This window comes from Monocercomonoides exilis (genome assembly GCF_001643675.1).
Source record: "Monocercomonoides exilis strain PA203 chromosome Unknown scaffold5-2102611, whole genome shotgun sequence".
In the NCBI taxonomy this organism is placed as follows: domain Eukaryota; phylum Preaxostyla; order Oxymonadida; family Polymastigidae; genus Monocercomonoides; species Monocercomonoides exilis.
The window spans coordinates 1,475,974-1,491,770 of NW_027150550.1; the positions used below are offsets into that span (position 1 = coordinate 1,475,974).

Genomic DNA, 15,797 nt, shown 5'->3' on the forward strand with positions numbered 1-15,797 from the left:
ATTAGAAATTTCTATGTTGGCGAAAAAAAATTGAATCACCAATACATTTTCTCATCCTTTTCACCAATAATGAAATAGCGTTAAATTTTTTGCACACTCTGATTCTCAGCCAGTGATCAGTTTGTTCCAAACATTTTTTTGTTCAGAAACACTCAAAGTGATTAATTTTGAATTTCAAGAAAAACAAATTTGAACAATTCATGAGGTTTTTGAAATCTGATGAAAAACAATTACAGAAAATGGGAAAGAAAGTAATTTTCTGAAACGAAATTCAACAAATTGGGAACATATATTTTATTAAATGTAATATCAGAAAATAGATCTGAAGAAATTCAAACATGAAATGATTCACATTTATTTTCAATTTGCGTATGTGAATTGAGTTACTCAAACAATATTTTGTTATTTCAGATAAATTCATTAAACATTATATGAATTTGAAAATCGAGGCAAGCTTTTTATTTAAAACATAAAATTTTTTGAATAAGGCATTTTTCTCCTTCAAAATTGATACTGCATCTCCCATAATAAAATACATGATAAAAGATCCAAAAAGACTTATATCATTTTCTCGTGAATTTCGTGAGCAAAACAGATTTTCCTCATTTGAAAAAGATTCATCAAAAGATGAAATACACGACCCACAAAGGACCATTGCAATTTCTCTTCGTGAACAAAAAAGAACTGGTCAATTACAAAAAGGTCGAAAAATACGTGATAATGAAGATAGTACCGGAACAGAGGAACGAGTATCTCAGGCAGAGTTTATGAGTCTTTTAGAAAATTTGAATGGTGTAGATCCTGAGGTGATCGTAACGTCTCTTCAACAGATAAATTCGAATCTTAGATGTGTGCAGTTTTTAAAAAATTAAGTGTCATTTATTCATCAAAACTTTATAAGTATATTCAAATGCTTCAACTTTTTGCTCATTAGATGGGATATCGCGTATAATCAAGTTTTTAGATTGCATTACAATACCAAATGCACAATTTCTTTCAGTCAAAATATTGCTAAATATTTCAAAACATGATGCAAAATTGTCGAGGCCTCTTGGGCTATCTTTTATGCCTTCATTAATATCTTCTGTTCAAAAAGAATACACAGAAGAATTTGTTGAATTAATGTTTTTAACTTTTTATAACATTGCACTCGATGGTGATGATTTGCTTGAGTGCATGAGGCAGACTTCTCTTCACATATATGCTTTAAGTTTAGTAAAACGATATGCAAGTCAAATACCTTCTGTCATATTTACGAATCAGATTTCAATTTCAGATGGAAAACCTGTTTCCAAAACGGAAATGATGGAGCTTTTACTAAAACAAAAAGGGTTTTCAACTGTAAATGCTACTAATGCTGATAACGTGCAACATATTTCCAAATCTGTATCCTCATGCGTTTCAGCAAATTTGTATTCATCTCCCTTTACATCGGATTCTGCAATCAATCAACCTTTCATTTCTTCAACATCTCCATTTACTTCTTCCACTTCATCATCTTTTGCATTAAACCCACTTCAAATGACAGATCCTACTATCAATCCTTCAATTGCCCCATTGGCTTCTGTGTCCTCTTTGCCACTCACTCCATCAATTATCACTTCAGCTCCGATTACTCAACTTTCATCTTCACATTCTGCTGGAAAAGTGCGTTCATCCCTTCCGATTTTTCTGAAGATGCTTTGTGCAGTTATCGACTTTCTGTCACTTGTTATTTCAGACAAAGACGACTTGAATGACTGGGAATTGCTGTTTGTGCCTTGTCTGCAGCTGATGTCTCTCAATGACTGTACCGACAACACTTTTTCAGACATGTCACACATTGTTGCGAAGCTCATAGCGTGGAAGTCAGATTTAGGCGAGGTGTGATTGAACAGGCTATTCAGCAGAATGGAATAAAGAGAACGAATGAAAAAAAATTTTTTTTGAATGAGAAAATTAACGAACTTTTAATATTGCTTGAAAAGAAGAAATAAAAATGGACTTTTTTTGTTCGTTTTTTTCCTTTTCTCTCTAAAAATAACGAGTATTCTATATTTCTTATTTTATCTATGCTTTTTCATGATATTTTTGATATCAAATAATTTATTGGATGATTTTTTGAAATTAAACACATATGTTAGATATTAATAGGTTATCCGATGTTTCCACGCTTAATGAGACTAAGCTTTGATGACGAGTATTCCATACGAAGATCATCTGCTCTTGTTATTATTAATAATTTGTCCCAACTTGATGACAAGAAGTTTAATGATGTTTGTGCATCATTATTTATTTATTTATTTAAAATTTTATTTAAAACATATAAATTGATTTATATTTTATTATTGGATTTTCTTCACTCTCTTTCTCTGCCCCAACAATGGTGTAATTTTATAACATTTAATTTCTGCCATCACCGTCAAAAACACACACCTCAATCAACAATTCCAGTTTCTTCTGAAGCATCAAGTGTTGTATCTTCTCTGCCAGTATCTTCCTGTTTACGACCGCGAGCAGTCAAGGCTGTGCACATGGACGCTCTCAAATCTTGCAGCAGGAACGACCGCCCAGCAGCTGGAGCTTGTGAAGTTCGGAGGAGGCATGCTTATCCGCCGCATAGCCGCCTCGTTCATAAGCGTGACCTTTTCCGCGAAGATCGATCTTATTTGGATGATACACAACTTGTGCTGCCCGTTTATCGTTCTGATGGAGAGAGCCGAAAAGGAAAGCAAGAGAAGGCAGAAGCTGCAATTGAAGAAAGAAAGGCTTGCCCTGAAATGTGCTGGAGCAAAAGACGGCAAATGCGAAGTTGACGGGAATGATGATGATGATGAAAGTGACGATAGCGACGAAGACGAAGATGAGCATCTGGATTCGGAGGAGGCAGCGCTTCCGAGTGAAGGCAGAAAGGATTTGAGAGCTCAGAAGCGGATGGTGATTGATTCGGTGATTGCATCTGGCATTCCTTTTCTTTTGCTTGGCGAGTTTACAACCTGCGCAAACAAAGAAAAGAACGCTATTTTGAATGTGATGATGGCTTCGCTGAAGCGCGGAGAAGAGAAAGCGCTCATTGCGTGGAAGGAGGAGAAGAGGAAAAGGAAGCAGAATTCGATGAAAGAAGCCGAAGAGCAAAAGGGGGATGGATCTGGAATTCCTTCGCTTTTGATGAGTAAAGACGAGGAGGATATTGCAGATGAAGATGAAGATGAAGAAGACGAAGATGATGGAGACTACGACACAATGATATCTCCGTTGTGTATGAAGAAGCGAGATATCGAGCACGGAATCGGAAACAACGAAGTGCTGACTTCACTTTGGATGGACAAAACAGGATTGTCTGTTCTGGAATCAGCACGCAGCAGCTCCTGCCGCTCTGTGAAGCGGAGGGCGGACCAGATATATGAGCGGTACACAGTTTACATGGAGCTTCTTGAGGAAGAGGAGCTGAACGAGTATCTGAAGGCTGATGATGAAAACGATGAATGCAAAGGTGTTAACAGCAGACAAGAAGACGAGATGGAAGAAGGAGAGCTGTCAAAGGAGGAGCTGGAGAAGTATCAAGCGGATGCAACATCGCGCTTGCTTAACTCGATGTTGGATGAACTTTTAATGAAAGAGCCCGAGGTGCTGGATTGGTCGGTGAAAGAAGCAGAACAAAATGGGAATAAAGGATCTAAAGGAATGGATGATGATGAAAATGATAGTGATGATGAAGAAGAAACAGATGATAGTTCAGATGATAGTTCTGATGACAGTTCTGATGGCAGCGATGAAAGTAGCTCTCAGGGTGAACCAGGAACTGACTCAATACAAGGAGATTCAACAAACATCGACAATGAATTTGATTCGCTGTTCCAGAAAGTATCTGAATTGCGCAATGAACCTCTTCCCATCATCAATCTACCCACGTCTTCCCCTTCCTTTGCAACTGCCCAGCCTTCTTCAATCTTCCCAATGGAGCCTGCAATGAGCTCATTTTCTGCCATTCCACAGCCTTCACTCAGCATATCACAGACTTCATTCACTCGCCCAGATCTCATTTCACCGCCTGCAGTCAACCTTCAACCATCTGCCTCTTCAAGCTCTTCTGCGCCTTTCCCTTTTTCAACATTCTTTCCTTCACATTTCAGTTCAGAAAACACATCATCCGGAAAAATGGAACCAGGCTAATTAAACGTTAACCACAAACAAAACGATTTATTTTTTTTATGTGACACAAAAAGTTAATATGCATTTGCTTTAAAAATTGTTTTGTTTCTTTAAGTTCATTTAAAAGCTTTTTAAAAAATAGATATAGAAAACTCAAAACAAACAAACAAACAAACAAACAAACAAACAAACAATAAAAAAATAATCAAAATAAAAATGACAATTCAACTGATATCGACAACCTGAAAATCTATGTTGTGTCAAATATGATGCTGATTTTGAAGAAGATGGAAGAAAATAATTGAGATGCTTCAAGCAAAGAGAAAGAATACACAGTGTGAAGTGAAAATCATTAAAGTGCAGTTAAATATTCTCCAACCACGTTGTACAGATACAAACAACAAGCTCAAACACGATGGCAATCGATATGTACAAGAGATGAAATGCAGTTTCATAGTTATTTCGGCTTAAGAGATGCTTTTGCATTATACTGACTCCAAATTATTATTTACACATAAAAATTCCCTTACCAAATTAATGCGACTCATCCATCATTTGAGCAGTCAGCGCATCCAATTCTGACCGCAAGGACTTTATAATCTGTTCCTGTCTTGCTATCTTCCTCTCCTGCATCAACGTCTTCTCTCTCGCCTCGGCAAGCTCAGCAGAAGAAGACAATGAAGAACTTGAAGTGGATGAAGCTTTACTGCTCGGTGTCTGTGATTGTGTCTGTGCTTGAGCCAGCTTTCTCTTCAGCACCTGGTTCTGTGCCTGCAGCGCCTGAATGAACTCGTCGTCATTCTTCGTCTTGGCCACAATCGTCTGGAACTTCTCGTTCATCGAAAACTGGTTGTCTTCCAAGATCTTATTACGTGCTTTGACCGACTCCACACGCTGCTTCAGCTGATGGACCATCGCTTCCAACTCCTCCACTGCCTGCTTCTTTTCTTCCTCTCTCGCAAGCTTCTTTTGCCGCGCTTCTTCTATTTGCGTGCGATGCTCAGCTGCAAAGTCCTTTCTTTTTCCTGCACCGCCAGCAACAGACGCCCTTTCGCTTGCTCCGCTTGTGCTGCCTCCTCTTTTCCCTCCGCCAATCATCTCATCTTCTTCTCTTCCTTCATTCAGTCCACCATCCATTGCCGCAGACAATTCTCTCAATGCTCTTTTTTCTGCTTCGCTTATGTCACTTCCAATTGTACCTCCATCTGTGTTGGTCAATATTTCATCTCTTGAAGCACTTGCTATTCCCATACGAACCGATGCAAGTTCTTCTTTCAACTCTTTCACTTTTTCTTTCAACAAGCTAATTTCTTGCGCTCTCCCACGCCAGTTGCTTCCGTCGTGAAGCAGGGAATTGATTGATACCCCTTCTCCGACCTCTTTTTTCAGAGCACGCTAGTTGAAAAAAAATATTAAAATGATAAACAAGAGATTGAAAAATACTTGTGTTTTACTGAGTTCTTGCTTGAGTGATTGCATCTCTGCTCGCGCTTCAATTAATTTATTGTTTGCTCGCGAAAGTTTATCTTTTAAATTGTCAGCGCTACCATCTCCTCCGGATTCTAAATAATATTACTCAATAATTATTGAAAAAATAAAATTCGCTAACCAATTTGAAATGCCTGGGTTTCTTTCAATCCTTGGCATTCATCTTGCAATTTTTCTATCTCTTTCTGCAACGTTGCATTTTTTCCTTTCTCTTTTGAAAGATTCATTCGCAAATCTCTGTTCTAAATTATGAAATTGAAACAATTAACGCAAAATATTTTATTCATATTCTCACACTTTTTTTGCAAGATCAAGAATTTTTGCTTCGCGAAGGTCAGCACTTTCTGGAATAACAAAATCTGTTGCACTGGTTTTAAGTTTTCGAAGCTCACTAAGTTCAAGATGTGCATCTGAAAGCTGATCTAAAAGTCTAGAGTTTTCTTCTCTTAAATCTGTGAAATTTAAAATACATTTTACATTCAGATTAAGAGAAAAACAAATGTTCCAAACCTTTGATAATTTCAGAGGGATCTTGACTCGGAAATACCGAAGACATCAAATCTTTATTTAAAAAGAATTAAAAATATTTGCAAACAAAAGAAATAAAAGCTCAAATTTGTGATTAAATATGAAAACCGTTTGAGAAACAAATAATCGCTTCCTCTTTTGGGAGTTTCGAATTTTGTTAAGGGAATTATTCTTAATTAAATGTCTCACGAAGTTCCAGCTGAATTGGGGACCCCTTTAACGACTCTTGGAAGCTCGTCTATAACACCTGGAGAAAGTCCATTTTTTATGGGGATGAAAGAGCGTCGGTCTGTATTTTTTAACTATTCATAAAAATGATACATATTTCCGTTTAGACGCTCTTCTGATACAAAAGCTCCGCTTGGAGATTTGTTAAAATTAAAATTAAATTCATCAGTTATGAAAATGATAGGAAAGACTGGTATTATTGTTGAATATTACATTTTTAATTATTTTGAATAATTGATAATTTATAGGGGATACCGACATACTGTTTTCTGATGAAATTGTTAAAGTCAACAAACGACTTAAAACTCAAAAGAGAATTTTATTGATTACAGATTTAGCAGTTTATAACCTAACTCCTGGTAATTTTAAACTCAAACGTCGTATAGCACTTCAGGTCTGAAAGTCAGATTCTAACGCGTATTTTAAATCTGGTTTAGGATCTAGGATCAGTTAATTTATCTTGCTTATCAGACAATTTCTTTGCATTAAGAGTTCCTACTGAAGTATGTTGATGCTTTTTACATTTTTATTCAAAAATGAAAATTTAACTCTTTTTAAAGTATGATTATTTGATGGTCTCTACAAGAAAGATTGAGATAGTGCTAACGTTAGTAGAAGCTTATAAAAAGCATCTTCATTCTGATCTTCCAGTCAACTTTTCAAATGCGTATGATATACTCATTTTATCAATTTCTTGCAAATTTAAAATTTATCTGCTTTATTTTTTTAAAAGATTTGAATATAGAATCGATGAAAAAACTATAAGGGAAATTAGATTTATCGAAGTTGATGGTATGTTCTTTTATTATTTCAAATTCAATTCATTTTTTTAAATATTCTTGGCTGAAGGAGGAGTTTCAACCCAAATTTACACAAAAAAGTAAGTTAAACTAAATAAATATGTATAAATATGAAGTTCTATATCTTTTCTTGTTTATTTTATATTTTCTATTCTTCTTTATAAGAGTCCATAACCCACTTCTCATTTAAACATTTCTTTTTAGTTTTCTTTGCAATTCCACTTCACGATTGTGATGTCGGTTTTATTATAGGCATCATTTTCATTTTTTGAAGCAGTTTGATTTGACAAACCTAAAAAAATAGATTATCAGAATTGTTGCTCTCAGATTCGATCAAAAACTCCATTATTTTTCAGTTGGATTATTGCTGATTGCTATTTATTGGGTGGAAGCTTTCCCGAAGCGATTGCCCATGCAGTTTATTCTGCAATCCATTTCATCCATCATATCAATATTTAACAATCTGTTGCTTTGCTTTTTCCAACTGTATATGCTTTCTTCTTTGGGTGATCTTGAAGGTGATATAATTGATCCTAGGGAGCTGTGCAAGCAATTAAATCCAACATTGATGATTGAAACCCTTTTGCAATGCATCACTGTGATTATTCTTTTTGTTGGAAAGCGGTATTTCACTTTCGTAATCAGTTTCCCTGCTTTGATAATTTTGATCAAAAAATTTTGTCAAAGTACTTTTCCATTGAATCAGCAAACCATTCGTAAACCTTCAGTACTACGTAGTGAGATTCATTCATCTTATCATTTATTGTTATGCTCAGCTATTACTTTTTTTTGGGGATTTGCTTGCCTTGTTCTTGATCTTGTTTGCTATTGCTCAAAATAACTGAATTAATGATATTTTCTTTTTTGATAAAAGTTAATTCCATGCTGAGTATTATTGATTTATCCGAGAGATTTTAGGAAATTTTATTTGTAATGATGCTCCTTTTTTTTTGTATTCTTTATGAAAGTCTTTTGTGTTGATAACAACCCTTGTTTCATTATTGAACTTCATTACTGATTAGTTTTAAAGTTGTATCGCCCTTCATGTTACTATTTTTTAAACGAAGTTTTGCTTATTTTTTTCCAGATTTTTAATGTTCTTCTCAGCTTTTTCAGTCCTGAAGCGAGATGTTTGTATTCTGGCATTATTAGTTACAAAAAGATGTATTTTGTATTATTTAGATCTTTTTTAAGTTTTTATTTTAAGTCGTTCACAATTGTGAAGTGAAGTTTTATTATTATCCATTTCTAAACACAATGTTACAATTCATTTTTTTTTTCATTTTCAAGGATTAAATATTAGAATTTCATTTTTAACGGTTTGCTGATGTATTTTTTATTGAAGCACTTGAAACTTATTCTCGGACGAAATTTACAAAGATTGCACCAACTTTTTTTTTGTATTTTGGTTTTTAAAAAGAAAATAAAAAATATAGAAAAAAAATGATGACATGTTGTATGCTTGCCAATGTTTTCAACAAAGAACTGAACTGACGAGGAAGAATGAAAAGGATAACTCTGCCCATTTTAAGCATATTCATTTTTATTTTGTTTTAAATTAAAAAATAAAAAAATAAAAAATGAAATTTCCTTTAAAATAAATAATTTTCAAGAGCAAAATATTATTTAATTAAAAGAATAAAAATGGAATAAATTAAAAGCCAATCCAATTTTTTAAAATTTCAAAAGCCAAAAAAAAAGAAAGAGAAAGAATAACAACAATTACAAAACATCAAAACGAAACAAGCTTTCGCCATTCTTATTGTTCCTGCAACGACTGCGCCAACACAAACTGCAGCAACTCATCTTCTGACATGCTGCTGAAATCAGGCGTTTCAGAATTAATCTCTCTAACCCCACCTTCAAGCAAATGCTTAACATCTTCTCTGTTTGTTCCTTCCATCTGTTCATCAGCATATAGCTCAGAATGCAACGGACGTGGAAGAGGCGCAGGTGCAACTTCTGTGTCTCTCTGGTGCTCTTCTGACGGATCTTTCACATTCGCCAATTGCGACGCTGAACTTGGCTGACTCGACATTTCACCTCTTTCTGCTTCATCTTTCTTGAGAGCAGCTAAGTTACTCTCTTCCTTCTCTTTCTCTTTCTCTTTCTCTGTCCCCTTCTCTGCCTCTTTCTCTTTATTCTCTCCGCTCTGTCTCTTCATCATCTCCTCCTGCTCCTTCAGCGACGCCTCCATTGCCAGCTTCAGCGCCTGCTCTTCGTCTGCCACTCCGTTGTCCCACGCGCTCTGCGAAAACTCACTCCGAACTGGCTCTGGCGGCCCGTACTTTTGCGACAGCGGCGACGGATCGCGGAAAGCCAGCGGCGTCGGGCGGGTGGTGTACTGCTCGTGTGTCTCCGCATTCCTGTTGATCTCGCCAAACTCTGAGTACTTCTGCTGATGCTCTGCTGATCCGCTTCTATTTCCTTTCGAAGAAGAAGAATAGGAAGAAGAAGAAGAAGAAGAAGATGATGATGACGAAGAAGATGATGAGCGATAGATCTTTGGCTTGTCTCCAAACATAATGCCCCCGTTCAGCAAGAAGGCTCCAACAGGCACACGCCCACTCGATGCAACTGTCGTCGGCTCGTCAATTTTACCTTCAAATTGCTTCGTCCGCTTTTCAAACATCGAAATCTCGCCAAGCTTCTTCTTCTTCTTCTTCTTATTTTCTCCATCTTTTTCATTTCTGTCGCTATCGCTGTCACTATCACTCTCAAAGTCATCATCATCGTCATCATCATTAGGGTATGAACCACCCTGACGATAATGATATCCGCCTGAGTGTGAGGGACCAAGAAAGACAGCATCTGCAGAAGAGGAGGAAGAAGAAGAAGATGAATATGAATAGCTTGAGCCACATCCACCTCCATAGGCATCTTCTGAGATGAACGAATGAGACGAGGTTGAAGAAGAAGAAGAAGAAGCTGCTGCTTTCTTCTTCTTCTCCTTTTCAGCTTCTGCTGACACAATTTCTGAGATGTCTTCGACTTTGAACAGTTTGATGTTTGAAGGCAGGAACAGCGGAGGAACTGAGGGAAACGAGGAAGGAGGAGGAGGAACATATTCTGAATAGTTTGGCTGGGCAGAGGAAGAAGAAGAAGCAGAAGAAGCAGAAGAAGCAGAAGCAGAAGAAGAAGACAAGAGAGCTCCAGCTGCATCGTCCTTTGGGTGCTGCACAAATGCATCTCCAGCTGACGAATTGGTCGGAAGCTCGCTTGTAATTGCTGCCAGAATGCCTTCATTCACTTCGCTGCTTTGAATCTCCTGCGAAGGCGCTGAGTGGACAGAGGCAGCAATCTGCGCTTGTGTGATGTTGGAAGGAGGAGGGAGAGGAGAAGAAGAAGGATCGGGAACTTCTTCATTGTCGTTTGTGGGCAAAGAACTGTCTTTTTCTGTTTCTGCTACTTTTTCTACGGTTTCTTCTTTTCCTTCTTTCCCTTTTTCTTTGCCAAGTTTGTCTTCTGTTTGTGTCAGTGGAACAGGTGAAGGTGGCTCTTCAACAGAAGAAGATGTTATGATTGGTGTTGAAGATGTTGCATTTGCATTCTCTTTCTTCTCTTCTTTCTTCTCCTTTTCCTTCTCATTTTCTTTTTCTTTTTCTTTTTCATCTTCCGTTTTCTTCTTCTTGTTCTTCATCTCTTCCATCCACTTTTCTCTTTCTGCCTCTTCCTCCCTTCTAATCTCCTTCTCTCTCTCTTCTCCCATTCTGAGCACAAATTCTGTGTCTTCTCTTTTCCAGCTGATTCCTCTTCGCTTGTAAAACAGCAGATACGCATCTCGTGTGACCACATCTGGTTCTATGCTTTCTTCATATTCTTCTTCTTCTTCTTCTTTTTCTTTTTCTTCTGCTTGAATGCTCTCTTTGTTCTCTCCTTCTTTTTCATCTTTTGAGCTTTCATTCGATTTTTGATTGTTTTCCTTCTCATCAGAATTGCTGCTTTGATTGTCTGCTTTAATTTTCTCTTTTTCTTCTTCCTTCATTTCTGTCTTTTGTCCATCATTCTGATCTTTTCCAACTGAAGAAGAAGAAGAAGACATCTGTTCCTCGTCTTTCTCTTCTTTTCCCTTTCCTTTTCCTTTTCCTTCTCTCTTCTTTCTTCTTCTCTTCACCATCTTCACATCGCTCACTGTGTTGTCATTGAAATGATACCATTTCTGTGTAATTGGAGACAAAGTAGCTGCCATGTAATGCCCTCCTGCTGTTGAGCCAATGTGCATACACACTCCATACAAGTCATAAATAGCTGGAAAATCTTCATCATCATCATTGTTGCTGTGAACTTCTTTCTTTTCCTTTTCCTCTTTCTCTTCTTTCTCCTCTTTCTCTTTCTTATCTGAGCTTTCTTTGTTTTCTTTCCCTTCACCACCAACATCATCAGCCTCTCGTTCCTTTGCCATATGCAACAGGTCATATTCCTCCTCCACCATATTCTTCATCTCCTTTCTCACGTCTTCTCCACATCTTTCGTACTCCCTCAGATCCAGCCCTTCCACCGGATACTCCACAAACACCTCCATCTTCCTCTGCCTCGCCCCAAAATGCGTCTGCATTGCTCCAAACGAAGCAGCAATACCAGAAGAAGAAGAAGTTGAAGCAAACCTCTTCAGCTGGATGACGAGAAGAGGAGGAAGGCGGAAGATTTCCATCTTCTTCATCGCTTCTTTGTCGTCTTTGCACACACTGCAGAACCATCTGTTTTCGGCTGTCAGCTTCTCAGTGTGAGTGAAGAGGGAGAAGCAGTCGTAGATAGACACAGAATCTGGGGGGAATGGAACATATGGGGGATCTTCTGTTGAAGATGATGTGGAAGAGGAAGAAGAGGAAGAGTAAGAAGAAGAAGAAGTTGTTGCTTCATTTGATTTGATTTTTTCTTTTTCTTCTGTTTTTGCAACTGGATCAGGATTTGGAACAGGTTCATTGCTTGCTTTCGCTTCTTTTTCATTTCCTTTCTCATTTCCATTCACCTTCTCCTTTTCTCCCTCTTCTTTCTTCTCTTCCTTTTCTTTTTCCTTTGTTTTTTCCTTTTCCTTCTTCTTTTTCTCTTCTTCTTCTTCTTCCTTCATCAGAACAGGTGCCATCTCATCCTCAATATCAAATGCAGTTGATGTCCAATGCTTGACTGCATCAACCGCCTTCAGCTTTGACAAACAATGAGGCGCTGTCCAAAGAATCGTCAAATGCATCTCCTTTAGCAAAGGCGTGCATTTCTCATCTGCTTCATCTGCTTCTTCTTCTCCTTCTCCTTCCCCAAATGCTCCTTCTTCTTTTTCTTCTTCGCTTTTGAATGTAATCGTCGTTCCCTTGATGTCCACACTCATCCTCTTTCTCCTTTTCTCCTTTGGAAACCGAACTTCCCTCTGCTTCCTTCTCATCTCTGCCCTCCCAACAAGCACTCGATACGGCACCAGCGCACGCGGTGGAAGCGGAAGTGAAGCCAGCCACGAATCATCATTAGAAGCATCATTATCCGCATCATCATTAGAAGAAGAAGCAGATGACGATGACGATGACGATGTTGTTGTTGTTGTTGTTTTTGTTTGAGTATCTGAAAATGCATTGCTCACATTCCCACGCACACTTGCAATGGAAGGAAAGTCATTGAGTGATATTGAAAAGATCTGTTGATCTTCATTTGCTTCTTTTGTTTCTTTCTCTTCTTTCTCATTTCCCCCTTCTTTCTCCTCTTTTCCCATTTCTTCATCTTTGTCTCTCTTTGCCTGGTGCTTCCATCGCACAACAGGATTCGAGTGATGAAACGGAGGCTCCGTCGCTGCCCACCAGGGGCGCTGCAGAGAAGGCACGAAAAAGAGAGGATGAGTGCTGAACAGCTTGTCACAGAAAGGAACATAACAGTTGTTCTCCCCCAAAAGTGGCTCTAAAACACGAGAAGAGGAAGAAGAAGGCGAAGAAGTCATTTCTTGTTGTTTTGCGTCTTTCACTTCGTCTTTCATTGCATCATTCTCATTGCCCATCCAATCGCCTCTTTCCTTCCTCCTCACATCCTCTCTCTCTTCCACCCACTTCTTGTACACTTCTCCATCAAGCACTGTCTTCACCCGGTCCCAAATTTTCTCTTGGATTTCTCTGTATGTGGACTCTGCACTCACACGCAGCAGAAACGGGTAGAAGTTCCGATGCTCCGCCAGCTGCCCTTCGCTTGGCCCGGCTGTTGTGAATGTGCCTGAATATACTTTTAGAAACACAGAAGAAGGAGAAGGAGAAGGAGAAGAAGGAGATGATGATGAAGACTCTTCATTCTTCTCATTCTTCTCAGCTTCTTTCACAGCCTCCTCAAACTCTGAGGGAGTATATAAAAATGTGTCGTCTTCGTTCAGTCTGTCTATTTCCTCGTCTGTGATTGCCTCGCCTGTCTCATAGACAATCACGAATTTTTTGGACTCCTTGTCGAATATGTGAGATGGATGGAGCACTTGCGTGATCATTGAGTCATGACAGCGCACACAGATGAGATGAGAAGGGTCGATTGGAGAAAAGGAAGAAGATGAAGAAGAAGAAGGAGATGATGATGATGATGAAGCAGAAGCATCAGCATCAGAAGAAGGAGTGTTTGTGATGTGTTCTGATACAACTTTTAAGAGATCAGCCACAGACGAGTCGAATGGAAGGAAAAACTCAAAGAAAACTGGGCGGAGATGAGCAGGCTGAGGATATTTGGCATATTCAGCTGTGGAACACTCGTATGAAGTGCTTGACAGCTGCTTTGTGGGTGCTTTGCTGTGTGCAGATGGCAAAGTGGATGAGGATGAGGATGAAGAAGAAGAAGAGGATGAAGATGATTCTGTTGCAGAAGAAGCAGAATCTGAAGGCTTTTCATCAGAAGTTTCTTCCATATTTTTCTCGTTGTTCTTTTCATCTTCAATGTGCCTTTCAATAATTCGTGTGTTTGAAAGATCAAATGGAAGTATTTTCCCCACTTTTCTAATCTTCGGCCAATCTTTTGTTATTCTCTTGCATTCCTCTTCTCCCTCATCTTTCTCTTTCTCTTTCTCTTTCTCTTTCTCCTTTTCTCCACAATCCGCCTGAGGCATCCCTTTCTCCTCTGCATCACAATGTGCGTGATGAGGACAAGGCACAAACAAAACCTTGAAATGCAGCGCCGTTCCGCCTGTTTTGTCTTCTCCCCAGTCTGAGGCAGAAAAACCAGATGTCTCCGGCAAGGGGACGAACTGGGATGCAGGCAGCGGGAGAGAGAGGATTGAGATTGGGTCGAATGTGACAGAGTGCTTCTGGCAGTCAGGGCAGTCCACTGTTGATTTGAGCTGCCCTTCAAACAGATCGACTACAGCAGACTGGTTGCGCAGCTTGTGCTTTGCCCACTCAGCCTTCGCGGCGGAAGGGTCGGACGCATCAACCTCGCTGAACGGCACAATCGGCTTGTCTGTGACACGGTTAAGATCTTCGTGCTAAGTTCATTAGGGAGTTATTTATCAATTGAAGTTGCAAAATTCAGAGAATAAATGCGAAATAATGAAAAAAATGAATTCAAAAAATGATGAATGAATCTATCAAATGACATAGAATTTAAAGAAAAATGCTTTTTGGATTTCAGATGTTATTATTATTATTTCAATTATTTTTCCGAAAGAATTTTTTCAACAATTCATACAAGTTGATCAAGAAGCCATGTAAGAAATTCTTGAGAATCTTGTTGCTCCATTCCTGCGAATTGCTCATTAAAATGGCCAATTACCATTTTCAACTCTTTTGGAGTAAACCACTTGAAATTGCCTCTCCACATTTGATTTATGAACTTTGCAAACGAAACTGCAATTTTTCCTTCGTGTCCAAGCACATTTTTAAGATTAATGTCCTTTAAATAATTGAATGAAATAAAATGATGTGTAAAAAGCAAAGATGATGAAAGACATTGAAGAGAAGAATTCATGTAGCATGTATTCCCTTGATTCCAAAGACCAACAATTCCTGGAAACTGTGGGCATTCGCTGCTCCGTGATTTTGACGAGTAGATTGATTCAAAATCCTGAGGGAATGATGAAACTTTATAAGGTGAATATGAGGTGTTAACATCTTCCGTTGAACCTGATGAAGCATATGGAGAGCCATAAAGCTTGTCATACGAAGCCATAGGATCCGGAATATAAACAAAATCACTGCTACTTTTTCTACCGACTGTTAATGGATCATTATCGCAGGACGTGAATGAAGTCGTCATTACAGTTTTCAACAATCAAGTGAAAATGAAAAATTCACTTATTTTAAAAATTTAATGGAATTAGATGCAAAATAAAAATTAAAATTAAAAATATAAAATTATAACGATAAATAATGTTCGAAAAAATTAGTCAAACATTGAAGAAGGAACAAAGAAATATGAAAAAACAATAATAAGGAATAACTGATCAGTTCATGTTGAGTTCAATGATGAAAATCAAAATCAATCAATGAAATTTATATAAACATTAACGATTCATAATAAAGATGAAACAACAACAACGAGTTTTTGTTATTTCCTTCAATTTTTTTCTATTTCGATGAATATTCATATGCAATTTTTTCATTTGGAAATGATTTCATTCTTTTGAACATATGTTTTCATTGATTTCTCTCTTTAAATTTGTTCTTGAAAAAATTATTT

At 37.8% G+C, this 15,797-nt stretch overlaps 4 protein-coding genes across 4 annotated transcripts; 2 read left to right on the forward strand and 2 right to left on the reverse strand.

Annotated features, from left to right (window-relative positions):
* Positions 1 to 536: 536 nt before the first annotated feature.
* MONOS_4305 (uncharacterized protein) lies at positions 537 to 4,228 on the forward strand (the record flags this gene model as incomplete). Its single annotated transcript, XM_067874368.1, has 4 exons — positions 537 to 849; positions 935 to 1,863; positions 2,124 to 2,255; positions 2,434 to 4,228. The coding sequence occupies 4 exons, from the start codon at positions 537 to 539 to the stop codon at positions 4,150 to 4,152; spliced, it is 3,093 nt and encodes a 1,030-aa protein (XP_067734375.1). The 3' UTR covers positions 4,153 to 4,228.
* On the reverse strand, positions 4,216 to 6,285 carry MONOS_4304 (putative Coiled-coil domain-containing protein 13). The gene is made up of 6 exons (XM_067874367.1): positions 6,256 to 6,285; positions 6,130 to 6,180; positions 5,917 to 6,071; positions 5,741 to 5,861; positions 5,575 to 5,693; positions 4,216 to 5,526 (listed from the first exon to the last, which is right to left on the reverse strand). The coding sequence occupies exons 2-6, from the start codon at positions 6,173 to 6,175 to the stop codon at positions 4,666 to 4,668; spliced, it is 1,302 nt and encodes a 433-aa protein (XP_067734376.1). The 5' UTR covers positions 6,176 to 6,180; positions 6,256 to 6,285; the 3' UTR covers positions 4,216 to 4,665.
* Positions 6,286 to 6,315: 30 nt separating this feature from the next.
* MONOS_4303 (Unconventional myosin tail) lies at positions 6,316 to 8,016 on the forward strand (the record flags this gene model as incomplete). The annotated part of the gene is made up of 11 exons (XM_067874366.1): positions 6,316 to 6,434; positions 6,483 to 6,568; positions 6,624 to 6,769; positions 6,813 to 6,878; positions 6,936 to 7,042; positions 7,109 to 7,167; positions 7,225 to 7,255; positions 7,292 to 7,307; positions 7,380 to 7,415; positions 7,480 to 7,799; positions 7,863 to 8,016. The coding sequence occupies exons 1-11, from the start codon at positions 6,328 to 6,330 to the stop codon at positions 8,014 to 8,016; spliced, it is 1,128 nt and encodes a 375-aa protein (XP_067734377.1). The 5' UTR covers positions 6,316 to 6,327.
* Positions 8,017 to 8,622: 606 nt separating this feature from the next.
* MONOS_4302 (putative ubiquitin specific peptidase 15) lies at positions 8,623 to 15,542 on the reverse strand. Its single transcript, XM_067874365.1, has 3 exons — positions 15,511 to 15,542; positions 14,808 to 15,411; positions 8,623 to 14,604 (listed from the first exon to the last, which is right to left on the reverse strand). Exons 2-3 carry the CDS (start codon positions 15,372 to 15,374, stop codon positions 8,935 to 8,937), a joined length of 6,237 nt encoding a protein of 2,078 aa, XP_067734378.1. The 5' UTR covers positions 15,375 to 15,411; positions 15,511 to 15,542; the 3' UTR covers positions 8,623 to 8,934.
* Positions 15,543 to 15,797: the final 255 nt, after the last annotated feature.

Excerpts from the sequence above, each read along its gene's own strand:
- MONOS_4304 (XM_067874367.1), bottom strand. The coding sequence starts at position 6,175 with ATGTCTTCGGTATTTCCGAGTCAAGATCCCTCTGAAATTATCAAAG. Across the intron at positions 6,072-6,129 it reads TCCCTCTGAAATTATCAAAG|ATTTAAGAGAAGAAAACTCT; the intron begins GTTTGGAACATT and ends TAAATTTCACAG. Across the intron at positions 5,862-5,916 it reads TTCTTGATCTTGCAAAAAAA|AACAGAGATTTGCGAATGAA; the intron begins GTGTGAGAATAT and ends TTCATAATTTAG.
- MONOS_4302 (XM_067874365.1), bottom strand. The coding sequence starts at position 15,374 with ATGACGACTTCATTCACGTCCTGCGATAATGATCCATTAACAGTCGGT. Across the intron at positions 14,605-14,807 it reads CATGGCTTCTTGATCAACTT|CACGAAGATCTTAACCGTGT; the intron begins GTATGAATTGTT and ends TAATGAACTTAG.